This window comes from Anabrus simplex, chromosome 1 (genome assembly GCF_040414725.1).
Source record: "Anabrus simplex isolate iqAnaSimp1 chromosome 1, ASM4041472v1, whole genome shotgun sequence".
NCBI lineage: Eukaryota > Metazoa > Arthropoda > Insecta > Orthoptera > Tettigoniidae > Anabrus > Anabrus simplex.
This window is the reverse complement of record NC_090265.1, coordinates 492238028-492252024: the sequence shown is the minus strand read 5'-3', so window position 1 is coordinate 492252024 and position 13997 is coordinate 492238028. Positions and strand designations below refer to the sequence as shown.

The following is a 13997-nucleotide window of genomic DNA, read 5'->3' as shown; positions in this document are numbered from 1 at the left end:
AACTGGCAGGGTTTAGCTAGACCACGCAATTCAGTTATCCATTCAGTATGTGTCTGATGGGGTTGCTTTCTGCTCTGAAAAAATTTATAGCGAGCAGCCACTATGTGAGGAGCTTTGGCATAATGTTCAGTGAGACGGGCCAGAAGCTGTGCGAATGGTACCTCAGAAAGGTTTTCTTCTGGACCTAATTTACGTAGTAATTCACACGTAGCATTGCCAACTGAACTAAGAAATAGTGCTCGGCGGCGTTGATCATCTGTGACAGAATGGCAGATGAAATGCTGTTGTAAGCGTGCTAAATAAACTGACCATTCTTCCTTAGCCGGATCAAAAGCAGAGAACGGAGGAATAGCTGATGGCTGTGTAGAGACAGAAATAGCTTGAATAGCCTGAATTAATGCTGCCTGTTGTTGTTGCATAAACTGTTGTTGTTGCTGCTGTAAGGCTTGGAATACCGTAGCGAGTTGCTCAGCTGTAGCCATTGCGAGATGCGTGCAATAAAGAGCAAGGAGAGCTGTGTGTCAGAACTGGTTGTAGGCGCGACCTTGACCGGTATATGCTGGGAGTGAGAGAGAGAGCAAGCAACACGCTGGAGCGTGCCACACAGGTGGAGCGCACGACAGAGAGCTGTGGAATGTCTGTTGAGTGGGCGACACACTGAGCACTGATTGACTTCGTCGCCAATGTCGAAGTGTATGAGGGCACTGAGTTTGCTGTACCTCGTTGTGAAGGAGTGGAGGAATTGCAAGTTATTATCCTGTCGCCACAGAGTTGGTGACTGGGGCCGATGAATTGGAGTGTTTGATGCGTTCTTGTTATTTTTACCTCGTCGCCATAGAGTTGTGTTGTAACCAAGGTTGAGATTTACAAAACACAACTTTATTATTCGCTTCAAATGCAAAATACACTATTTACACAAATAAAACTGAAATTTAACTTGAAGCAAAATGAATTAGGAATCTTGAGAAAGAGTCTATCTTCTGTACACTATATACAAGTTTACAGTATTTACATCCACTACTATCTCGAAAAGATAGCCCTTGTGATCTGAAAAGTTGATAGTCGAAAACTATCAGAAGTACTGACATAAATGTTTTGGAAAGTCCTTCCTTGCTGAGTTCATAAAAGCAAGTTCTATGTTGGAAGAATTCTTACTTGGCGAAACCAAGGGAGCTTGCATTAATTAAGGAAATATGACGGTATGTAATAGTATGACTGGATATGGGCAGCGGAAGAGGAGCGGTGACCAGAGGTGAAACCTCGTACTGCCAGAAATTCAGTCCACCTGGCCGAAGCACATTTTCAAGAGGAGTAGCCTCCGTGCTCGACGTAGGGTGTATTCTGGAGCTGGACACCGGGGCAAGTGGGCATCTGGACAGGCTGGGAGTTCCTCTTTATAGTACACACACGATGGTTCAGGCACGCGCACTGAGGGCTGCGCGTCGAGGCTAGAAGAATGACACTTGGCGCGCGTGTAGCTGGCTGGCGGAGCGAGAAGGGAGCGCCGGACATACAACACTCCTCATAGCTCTGTTTTTTTAGATCCTTCATATATTGAGAGAGCTTTATTAACTTCAGGTTATGTTTGAACTGTAATGCTGTAGGGATAGGTTACTTGGCTCTTACAAGACTGAAAATATTCTCCCAATGAATCTTGTGTGAACCTTGAAGTTAGGACAAAACGATACTGGTACTCATTCAGTAACATAGCTTGCAACTCAAGTATGGATTTCGTGCAGAGAATAATTCCAGTTTGTACAGGTTTCCAAGCACCTCTCACTTCTATTTAAGATTAGAAAAGATGTCCACAAAATGGTTGAGGAAGGAAATATTTTCATTATATGTATCAGAATCATGTTTGCTGACTGCCATGGTTGTGCTACGGGAAGTGGTAAGTGCAAACCATTTTTCAACAAAGTCTATGAACCAAGCAGTAGAGTAAAATTCTGGACATTTTAATTTTTCAGCCAGAAACTTCAGAGCACTACTGAAAGTATGGCTTATAACCTTGGTTGTAAGTTTACACTCACATCACATTGAAGTGAGATGGGTACACATCTTCTTCAGTAACTTTTGGTGCTAACTTGAAATTGAGTTTCTGTTGGTATGTAATTATTTCCTCTACATGGGATACCTTGACTTGAAGAGAGGGTAGGCTAAATTCTTCAGTAGTTGATTGTGGGATAGTGATCACTTTGTTATTACTCAGCATGCTTTTAATACTCTTGAAAAGGTGAACTGTATCTAGAATGACAAAGATTTTCTTGTATTCATACAAGGTTCCAAGAAATAATTAAGTACCGTCCTGTGAATGCCTGCAGTTACACTGACACTACCCCAAAATCCTGGATTTGGTGCACCCGTATCTGACACACCTACCCAAATACCCAAAGACCTACTTCTTGGGTTTTCATTCTAATGCCTGAAATAATATTTCCAAACACATCCCCATCTGTACTGTCTCCAGTGAAAAAGTATGCAATTGTCTGTTTCCATTTACTTGATAATCCACCCAACACAAACACTAAAGCATGTGTAGGTTGCCAATTGTGACCCGGTAAGGTGACTTTCCAGTGAATTCAGTGCAGGGATTGTCATATTTGTTCCCTGGTGTAATGGACATTTTATCCATTAAAATAATACAGTATTTTTCTTCACTGTTAAAGAGAACAGCTTTTATTATGAGGAAATAACACCCAGGCTGAAAAGGAATACAGTACTCTGAACTTTCCTAAGAAGGGTTCTCAGGGAAGGAAGCAGATTATTATGATCACAGCCTGTATTTCCACAAGAAAATTATCATTTGAGAGAGTTTTTGACTGTCACATTTGACCAAACTATCTTTTTCCCAATTGATAAACAAATCTGATCAACACTGGACACTTTTCTCAGGTTTTTCCTTTACACTGTGCATATCATTTGTTTTATTTTATCTGATAATACATTTAAATATAGAACATATTTGTTTCAGTCTGCAATTTTGCTTCTTAAGTTTTTTTATATGGGTTTCCATATCGCTGCAACTTCTCATTCAAAGATTTTACTGTGACTATCTTTGAATGAGACAGAATTCAACTTGCTATTGCAGGCTCATTCAGTGAAGCAATTGTTGAGTTAAAAATCAAAGCATTCTCGTCCATATCTGTCACTGCAGTGTCTGGTAGATTAGAACATGTATTCTCCTCTCTTCCTGCACATTTATTCTTTTTTGTACTGTATGGTTTCCAAGTGATGGGAGGCTCTTGGCGAAAGAAAACTGTGGGAACAGCATTACATCTCTGAATTCTTTTCCCATTCACTCGTTCTTTTTCCCACATACGTGGCTCAAAGTGTGCCTGGTGAAATCAAATAACATGCCAGTCATTCCAGCTAACTATATTGTGGGTACTTAGATATTCTTTAAATAAATGAAGTACCATGGGCATCAGTAGGAGACAACACTTCTCTTTTTCTCTTTTAACTATGACAGCCCATTGCTTTCTTCGAATTAGGTCCCTGGGAAATACCTTCCTGATAAATCCTTTCTCCGGCCTGCTGGTTAAGCCGAAAGCATAACTACCTGGCCTTTTCACCAACTCTGCAAACTGTGACTATTAAAACAATGTGTTTACAATACAGTGCTAGGGACGAATATGGCTGCTTGAGTGTAACTCCGGGCATAGCCAATCAGAAATCGAACCGAGTTGGCTGCTCTGTTTCCATATAGTGTCCGGCTCCATGGCTAAATGGTTAGCGTACTGGCCTTTGCTCACAGGGGTCCCGCGTTTGATTCCCAGCAGGGTCGGGAATTTTAACCAACATTGGTTAATTCCACTGGCACGGGGGCTGGGTGTATGTGTTGTTTTTATCATCATTTCATCCGCATCACGATGTGCAAGTCGCATACAGGCATCAAATCAAAAGACCTTCACCTAGCGAGCCGAAGTCCTCGGACACCTCCCGGCACTAAAAGCCATAAGCCATTTCATTTTTTATTTTTTTTTTCCATATAGTCACTGTAGGCATGAGGACCCCTTGACAGCTCTCAGAAACTTCATTTCTGTTGCTTCAGTTCTGCTTTCTTTTTCAGCCAGGTTTCACTTCCACTAGAAGATGGACTAATTGCCACTTTATAAAATATTACCTGGCTTTCCTTCTGAGCATTCTTAAAATGATATATTTCTATCCACCTCACCTAGCCATGTGCGAATCTTTAAAAAAATTTAAGAGCCTGCATTCAAATTAACTTGTAATGAGTTTATAGATGTAGGGAAGGCAAAAGTAAGCGAAGTTGTGGAAAGTTATCAATGAAGGACCTGCAGCATTGCATCATCAGTGGAAGATTCACATGGAGCAGTGTAAGGATCAGAGAAGGAAACACTTATTTTCAATGGGCAATTGGTTGAATAATGTTTAGAGTTACAGTGTAGATATTTTACAGCCATGAATAGTTAAAAATATCTTACCCAGAGCTAGAGATTTGTGTGTAGAACAGAACAAAATGGCAATAACATCTTGAGGAGAGTAGATATTCATACGGGTGCCAACGAAAAATATAAGACAAAGCATCATCACCTGCAGCACAACCACTGCAAATACAGACAATATTATTAGAATATATCAAAAATTCATATATCATATTTTAAATTCACAAACATCAGGATACAGATCTTACCAAATAAAACTGCTAATACGATATTCATGGGATGCAAGACTGCACTTTCGTGAGATATAAAAGTGTCACAAAATGTTGTGTAAATGACCAAGAGAAGTGCTACTTGTCCCATCTTCTCAAGCGGTTCTCGGGGCATTCTGAAGCCAGTAAGGTAGCATATTAATTGGCCTGCAGAGATAGGAAGAGTTACTGTAAGGAGGAGATCCATCATAGTGGCAAGCGGTGGGACTAATGCTGTAGTTCGAAGCTGTAAACGAGAAACAAAACAATGATACATTAGAGTGTACACTACAGAAATACAATACACCAGGGCCTCTCAAACGCCCAAAATCTCATGCGCACAAATCGAGGCGCAAGAGCTCGTGCACTGTGCATTGGTTCCACTCGGCTCGGACCAACGCTTTGTCTCTGGGCTACTCGGCTAAGCTCGGCTCAACTCGGCTTGGAGTGCTACAGAGTAAGTGAGGAAGAGGGAGACAGGGGGAGCGAGCAAGACAGGCGTGGGGAAAGAGAGAGACAGCTCTATTGCTCCAAATCGAGGAGTGGGGGTCTGCACTCTGGGCAACCAAGTGAAGTCGTCATTTGCACCATGCACAGTGCATGCACCAGGCGCATGCACCCTGAGAGGCCCTGCACTACACTAAGATATTTTGATACACAGAACCAATTACAGATTATGAATCTCATGTTAGATCTGTATTTATGGTTGAACTTCTCACAAAATTGACTATTGATTAGAAGGATATCAACAAAAAAATTGTACAATTTTGTAAGAAACACAGAACCAATCTGAAACATGTTATTTTCTCAATTCCTATTAGCTTTACGTTGCACTGACACAGACGGGTCTTATGGAGACCATGGGATAGAAAAGGCCTAGGAGCAGGAAAGAAGCAGCCGTGGCCTTCATTAAGGTACAGCCCCAGCATTTGCCTGATGTGAAAATGGGAATCCATGGAAAACCATCTTCAGGGCTGCTGACAGTGGGGTTCAAACCCACTATCTCCCGGATGCAAGCTCACAGCTGTGCACCCCTAACCGCACAGCCAACTCGCCTGGTCTTATTTTCTCAATGGTGGTGAAAAAAAATAAAAGGATTTTAGAGTATAGTTTTCTCTAATTTACTGTTCAGAAACAAAGGAACAAAGCAACCTTGCACCTTATATATCCATTAGTTTTTCACATTTCCACCAATTGATGGCACATAAGTGCACAAGTCAGTGACTGAAAGACAGATAGACGAATGGTCACAGGCAGACGTGTGTGTGTAATGATCTGTTTTTTTGTTGGCAGAAAACGTGAAACCTGTCAATATTCACACGAGGATTTTGTGTGTGCATGAGTGTATTCTGGGAGGAAGTGATGTCTGTCCAACAAGCACGGAAATGGTGTGGTGAATTTGCTGAGGTTGAGCAACTGTGAAAGACAAAGGGCATTAATACCAACCGCATCCGTTAACATCATTAATTAACATCTGTGAGGCAGATAATTTCACAGAGACAACAAAGTGAAAGATGAAGTAGTGAAATGGTTCGATGAGCAGGACACCACTTTCTCTTATCAGGAAATGGAGAAATTTATTTTATGCTATGAGAGATACTTGATTAACTTTGGTGATTATGTAGAAAAAAACAAAGGTTTTTCTTTACATTGCAGCAACACAAACATATTTTATGGTGACAATGATGACAGGACTAGGAATGGGAAGGTACTGCCTCAGCATTTGTCTGGTGTGTAAATTGGAAACCACAGAAAATTATCTTCAGATGTACCGACACTGGGGTTCAAACCCACTATCTCCTGAATACAAGTTCACAGCTACTACATGACCCAAACCACACAGCTAACTCGCTTGGTAAAAAATTAAGATGTGGTGTCAAAATCTCATACCACATAGTATTACACAACAAGGCTAACAGTAAAATCCAGTCAATAGAAATGAAATTCAACAGAACCATGAATGAAAAGACCAGGGAAGACAAGATTAGAAATGAAGCAAACAGGAAGGAGGCTGGCCTCAAAATACCTGTTACCAAGCTGTTAAGAAGACTCAGGCTACAATGGCTTGGACACATAATGAGGATGGACAGAAGGAGAACAGCAAGGAATTACTCTGAGAGAGAAGTGAGAGGGAAGAGAATAATAGGAAGGCCAACGAGTTGATGGATAACGGGTGAGTTGGCTGTGCGGTTAGGACCGTGCAGCTGTGTGAACTTGCATTTGGAAGATAGTCAGTTCGGACCCCACTGTCAGCAGCCTTGAAGGTGGTTTTCCATGGTCGTCCATTTTCACTTCAGGCAAATGCTGGGAATGTGCCTTAATTAAGGTCACAACCACTTTCTTTGCACTCCTAGCCCTTTCCTATCCCATTGTCAACATAAGACCTATCTATGTTGGTGTAACATAAGGAAAATTATAGAAAATAAAAAATAAAGATAAAAAAAGAATTGATGGATAGACACAGTGAAATTGGAGGTCAGCAAGAGGAATATCAAGTGGGAGGACACAGAGGAACAGAAACTATATTCTGACAGGAAGAAGTGGTGAATGCTTGCACACCATACCCAGGAAACTGGAGATAGAAATTATTATGCTGATGGAAGTATGACAGAAACATACTTTTTGATTTACCCTTATAAGTAATTACCTATATTTAAATTACTATCGAGTAATTAAGCAGGAATATACGACAAAATGAATCTATCTCTCTAAAAATAACTTTACTTGTCACTTGTTTCTTCCTTTCTACTACTAATATTGACCCACTGGGCTCCTTTACTACTTTATGTTTGTTTGTCGTGTGTTCCTCTATTCATCTTTTTTTTTAGTTCTTCGCTTTTCCTGTTTTCATTCAGCTTATCCCAGCAGAAAAGAGCTTGTTGCTACTGAGAAGAGATTGATATTGAAAAATTAGGATCAGAGAGGAGAGAGCCCTGTTCTATCCCATCATCGTCATAAGATCTGTTTGTGTTGGTGCAACGTGTTACTAAACTTTGGGCTGAGATGACTTGGGAGTAAGGATAAATTGACACCTTTTCAATACAATATATCAAGTAAATGATATGTAAGTCTTGGGACTAGTTTCAGCAACTTAGTGGTCATTTTCAACCAAATAAAAATTAAACTAATTATGTGATAACTAAAACATATGTATACCAGACAAAGACAATGTTGTAGGAATAATTATAACACTGAAACGTGTATAATGAAGATAAAGTTGGAATTCAAAGGTAGGTGGGTGGGTGGGTGGGTGGGTAGGTAGGTAGGTAGGTAGGTACGTAGGTAGGTCTTCCAATGCTGACCTGTCATTTTGTTTATTCTATGTTCCTTTCCATTACAGTGCTTGAATTCCTTAACAGGAAGTGCAAATCAAGTCATATAATTAAGCATGAAGGAAGTAGGCTATGACAATATACAAAACTACCAAAGAGAGCAAATATCTCAGGGACATATCTCTAATCAAGTATTTAAGTGCTTATGCATTAATGCACGTAGTTCTGGAAATAAATTTGATGAGATAAAACTAACAATAGGTCAAGCATGCTTCCCAGATATATTGTAGTAGTCATCACTGTCTTGCTACAGTCGATTCTGGCAAAGGCAAAGAACAAGAAAACTGATGCAACCATAGTATTCCTCGACAACCAAAAGGCATTTAATAACATTGGCCATGACCATTTGAGAAGAGCTCTAGAAAATTATACTGCTCCATCTAAACTTGTTGAGCTAATCCTGTCTCTTCAAGAGGACAATACAACCCAAACTGAAGCCAACTACTCAAGAACTAAGAGCATAAAACTGAGGAGAGATGATTTCCAAGGTTTACCATTGTCACCTATGCTTTTAATGGACCATATTCTGAATGAACTCTCTGAGGAATCAATAGCTAGGGAATATGGGTTTCCACTCGTAGAAGGTTTGAAGTCTCTGACAGTCCTGGGATTTGTCGATGAGACTGTTATTGTTTGTAAAAACAAAGCTTCTGCACTAGATCTGGCTGAAACAGCAATGAGAATATCGGAGAAGAAGGCTTGAACATTAATATGTATAAATCAGTGTCCATCAACATATCTAATGGTCAGCTTACTGATGACCTAATGTCTGTCTTCGGTGGAGATATAAAAGCGATATCACAAGATAACTCTATCAGATATCTTGAAGCAAGCTTTCAAAACAGAAGTACCTTTGACACACACAGAACGATGCAGGATCTATGTCTCAAATTGGAATCAATGTCATCTTCTCCTCTCCTTCAGTCAGACCAAACATTCACCTTCATAAATTCTTCCATATGCCCAACATTGATTTATCCATTTCAGACAGTTGCACTGATCTGTATTCCTCTGTAATACAAAATGATAAAATGTACGCTGAAAGAAATCCTCCAGCTTCCTGCCATTCACCTGATGGTATGATATACACAAACCGGAAGTTCAAAAACTAGGACTTTTCCGATCATAGTGGGAAGCTGTCCTGTAACAGATTAGCACCCTTGTTACCCTACAAATAATTGGTAACCCTGTCGCGAGATCAGAACTCGCAACCTGTCCTTTCGCATAAAACAGGAGTGAGCGGATTGAATGGGATTTGAACTGAGACTACCAGGGTAAAGATCCCAGAACTTTATAGGGTTTACTATCTCGTATATTATAAGGGAAACTAATGTAACTGAACACCAGACTCCAGTGAAGTGATACAGTGATTTCAATGATAGTGAAAATAATAATAATAATAATAATAATAATAATAATAATAATAATAATAATAATAATAATAATAATAATAATAATAATATTCATTTCAGTGTATTGGGCATAAAACTTCAGAGAAGCATCTGGTGAAGACAGCTCACAGTGCTGAGGCAAATTGGTGCAACGTGTGTGTTTACTAACTAAACAGATAAGGCAACTTGTTATTACTTAGAAAATTTTAGCTTGATGTGGCAGTGCATTCAGTAGACTTTTTTTAGAGATATGTTGATGCCAAACCCTATCTTGTATGGTGCAATTTCATGTGTACGCCTTTGCCTCATAATGCAATTGCCTCCATTGTCTTGTTATGACGTTCACTCTCTTTCAACTGTTGCTTTGTTTCTTCTACAGCCTTAACAGTTCTTGCTACAACACTAGCACCACTCAGCAAAGACCCTAAAGCTGCTAGTCCAGCAAACAGCGCAGGAAGAAATCCTCCTCATTTTGGTACAGGAATAAAATTTTAGAAGGGCTCCACTCAGGCAGAATTCTTGGAAATACACTGACTGTGGTCACGTAGCCACTGTTCTAGAACAAAGTAAGGTGACATTAGCAAGAGAGAACATATTTCCAGAACACATTAGAAGTTTGGTACATGTGTACTGAGTCTTGTAACTTGCAGTAGGCCTGTTTTTTTTTTTTTTTTTTTTTTTTTGCTACTTGTTTTACGTCGCGCCGACACAGATAAGTCTTATGGCGACGATGGGACAGGAAAGGGCTAGGAGTGGGAAGGAAGCGGCTGTGGCCTTAATTAAGGTACAGCCCCAGCATTTGCCTGGTGTGAAAATGGGAAACCACAGAAAACCATTTTCAGGGCTGCCGACAGTGGGGTTCGAACCTACTATCTCCCGAATACTGGATACTGCCCGCACTTAAGCGACTGCAGCTATCGAGCTCGGTGTAGGCCTGTTTAGACTGAACAATGAAGACTCAGCAAACAAGTCATGTGAGTGAATTGTGACTTTCTTCAAGAAGGCAAGGGAATTGTTCTAGAACAGTGAGAAGGAGAACAAAACTAGTCAGCAGTCATGCCGTACAGACCAGTAAGGGACAAGCAAGAAGGCAGTAAGAGGCTAGTAAGGGGCAAGCAAGCATAATAAGAGTTTGTAACATCGGCCAGTAGGCTCACAGGAGAGAGCATCAGGACAGTACGTTGAAAGCTCACAGAGAGATGTTTAAGAGACTGTAACCTCAGTCCACGGGCGCATTGAGTACAACTCTAGTTGAAGGTATCCAAGTATAGCACTCTAAATTTTAACTTGAGAATTTGTCTTTGGACAGTAGTACGGTAAGACTTTAAGAGGGAGAGTTTGCCCGTGAGTAATCTTGTCGGTCAGAGGAAGAGTTTCGCATTCGAGTCCCATGCAGAGTAGAGAAGAATTTAGGGAAGCCCCCAGCAAGAGTCAAGTGAGAACCAAAAACAAAGAAGCCTTCAACACCCGAGCTAAGTACCTACTGTTTAAGAGACTTCAAAGTATAAGTGAAGGTTAATAGGGTTATAAGTAAAATATAAATGTGTGTGCTCTACAGAGAGATTCAGAGACTAACGAACTGATATCTTGCAGAAAATAATCAAGATGGTAAAGGTGTTGTAAAGTGTTCATTTGTGAGTGGTATATTCAAATTTTGATTTCTAATAATTTGGAGTAAGTTGAAATTGGTATCAGTGTATTGATTTTATATTGGTGTCAGTGTGCTAATTTATATTAGAGTCAGCATATTGATTTATATCGTGGTCAATCTGATATTCGACAGTGCCTAGCCTGCCCATTCCCTAGGATACGACAGGTGCACTGTAAAAATTTTGGTGTCAGATGTGGGGTAATACACAGGTGTCAGATGTGGGGTAATACACAATTCATTTGTGGCAATTTGTGATATATAACTGTAATTTACGATCACCAAGTAACAGTTGTGGTGATTGGAAGTGTAAGCAGTGACTGAATTGTAATTATGTATGATCATTGTTGCAGAGATCTACAATAATTGAGGTTTGGTGGAAGGCAATGGAAAAGGAAGAAGCAATGTACTGTCACTAAAAGGCAAGATCCACTAAATAACTCATTCGAGTAGTACCCAGCTCAGGAGTCGGGTGGTCCTCAAGTCAACAGTAGGGTGAGTCAAATTATCAATTCATAATGGAAGGGGCATATAGAAGCAATAATACTACCCTTAGTAATGTAGATGTAAAGCATTCAACAAGTCGAGTGCTGCATGGCCACTGTTTGTCTGTTACAGAGGCTCTTAAACTCATAGGGGCTGAGTTTGATGGGTTACACCTGGAGAGACTACAAGAATTTTGTGAGAATGTTGAAATGGCGTTAGGGCTAGTTAGGCTGGCAGAACATGAACTAATTTATAAATTAATTAATACTCACAAAAATTACCAAGGATGTGCAGAGCAAACTGCTAGTACGATCGGACACATGGGAGGACATTAAAGGAGCTTTGGAGGAATACTATAGCAAGAACCAAATGGTAGACTTTTATGCATGCCAGGTATTTGCTGAGAGACAAAGTAAAAGTGAGACTGTAGCACAGCAGGCATACCAAATTGACCGCATGGGTACCAAATTTAGAAATCCTGCTATACAAGGGGAATTGCCGGCAGCTAGGGAGTACCAGACAAGATTTATATGAAAGCTAGTCAAGGCCAGTTTCGTACAAGGCCTGAAGGATGGGTGAATATAAGACCTCATCAAAAGCAGGAATGCACAAACATTAGAACACGCTGTTGACATAGCCAGAGAGGAGGAGACTGTAATCCTCTCTGCACAAGCTAAGCAGCCAATTATGGCCCAAGTTACGAGGCCCACAGAAACTAGATCAAAAATATACCCAAACAGGCAGTCACCGCGAATGACTGGACAAGTATCAGGTAAAAGGGTGAACATTAGAGTGGTATGCTATAACTGCAATTGTGAGGGGCATATGGCCAGGGACTGTAGAGTGCAAAAAGCTCCCAAGAAAGGTCCACCTAACTGCCAACATTGTCAGAAGGTGGGACATACAGAAAAAGATTGTAGGACGAAATACAGGGAGGAGAAAAATAGGTTCCATGAGATCAAAATTTGTGCAATAATCCAATGCTATAACTGTGGGAGAACAAGACACTAACAATCCCAGTGCCATGAAAAGCCGAAACAACCAAGGGAAAGGAAATGTTTCCTTTGCGGTCGTAGAGGTCACTAGCAAAGAACCTGCTGGTTCAAAAGGGAAAATAATGAAAATGAGAACAGAACAGATAACCCAAGGAGTACAAGAAAGGGCATAGGAAAGGATAAACAATATATTAATGGGCCAAAATAATATGCAAAAGAAAAAAGACGAGTCTCAGCAAAGAGAAGGCCCACAGAGGAGCGCAACATGGAAAAATGCGGAAATGTTACATAGCCTTCCGTGATAAACGAATAGAAATCAGTTGGTCAGCAAACGGGAACAGTCACGAAAGGAACACGACTGAACTGGTTCAATATTGGTACACGCGAAAGAGCGAGAAAAGCCCTTCAGGTGTCTGGTAGATACAGGGGCTGACATCAGCCTGATTCGGTAGAAAAGTGTACCAAAATGAGACATTCACTACCGTAAACCGATAGTGGAGCTTTCGGGTGTGACAGGGAGGACATCATGCACAAGGGGTTGCATTATTTTGCATGTACGGGATTCCACCCCTGAATTTCATGTAGTCAGAGATGAATTTAGACTATCAGCAGATGGCCTCATAGAGAGAGACCTTCTGCAGGAAAGCATAATCAATTACCAAGATAGGTACATGGAGATCTTTGGTCGAAGATTCCCAATGGGCTTAAGTGTATGGGAAGCGTGTCAGATAAGTGTTGCCAACAACGATAATTTGAGTCCAATAGAGGGTACCGTAGAAGTCAGAATGAGAGGTCAGAAGAACCTGCTTCGATTTCTACTGAATACCAGGAGTGAAGTATCCCTTATAGAGACAGGTGGTGCCAAGAGAGGCCATGATTGTTAGGGAACCTGGCCCCCAAATTAAGGGATGTAGATACAGAGAAAATCAAAATGAGAGGCACCATAAGGCTTCCAATAGGGAAGTCAAGTGCGGATTTTCACATAGTGGGTAACGTTGTACAATTGTGACAGGATTACAGGAAGAAATATACGCAAGGATAGTATAATAAATAATAAATTTTAAAGAGCGTTATGCCATACTGAAAAGAGAGCAACACCATATAACCATGAAAACCACTCATGTCCACACATGTCTCGAAACCAAAACAGAGACGATTGTCAAGGTGAGTACGGACAAAGGAGTGGCTGAAGGGTGATAGAAAAGAAGATTCTGCCAGGGGTATACGTAGTGAGTTGTTTAAAGAAAGCACATGATCACAAGGCAGTAGTGAGCATGCTTAACACAAGGGATACTACAGTAGAATTTGAAAGCCCCGTACTCACTCTACAAGAAATCGAATCTGTGACAGCCTCGGAGTGAAAAGAAGTGAACCAAGTGACCCAAGTAAGACAAGAGAATACCAAGTCCCGAGAACAAAGGGTATTGCAAGCCGTCCACTTCATGACTGTATCGATGAGTACAATCAACAAATTAATTTTAAAACCACCTA

At 40.6% G+C, this 13997-nt stretch overlaps 1 protein-coding gene across 2 annotated transcripts in view; it reads right to left on the bottom strand.

Annotated features, from left to right (window-relative positions):
* The window catches only part of LOC136857000 (sodium/bile acid cotransporter 7-B), a 112219-nt gene that overhangs the window by 42588 nt on the left and 55634 nt on the right, over positions 1-13997 (bottom strand). For both annotated transcript variants that reach the window (XM_067135326.2, XM_067135325.2), the window contains exons 4-5: positions 4655-4901; positions 4446-4568 (exon numbers count right to left, since the gene is read on the bottom strand). In XM_067135326.2, the coding sequence (XP_066991427.1) occupies positions 4446-4568; positions 4655-4901 (370 nt within the window). The remainder of the gene's footprint in view (positions 1-4445; positions 4569-4654; positions 4902-13997) is intronic.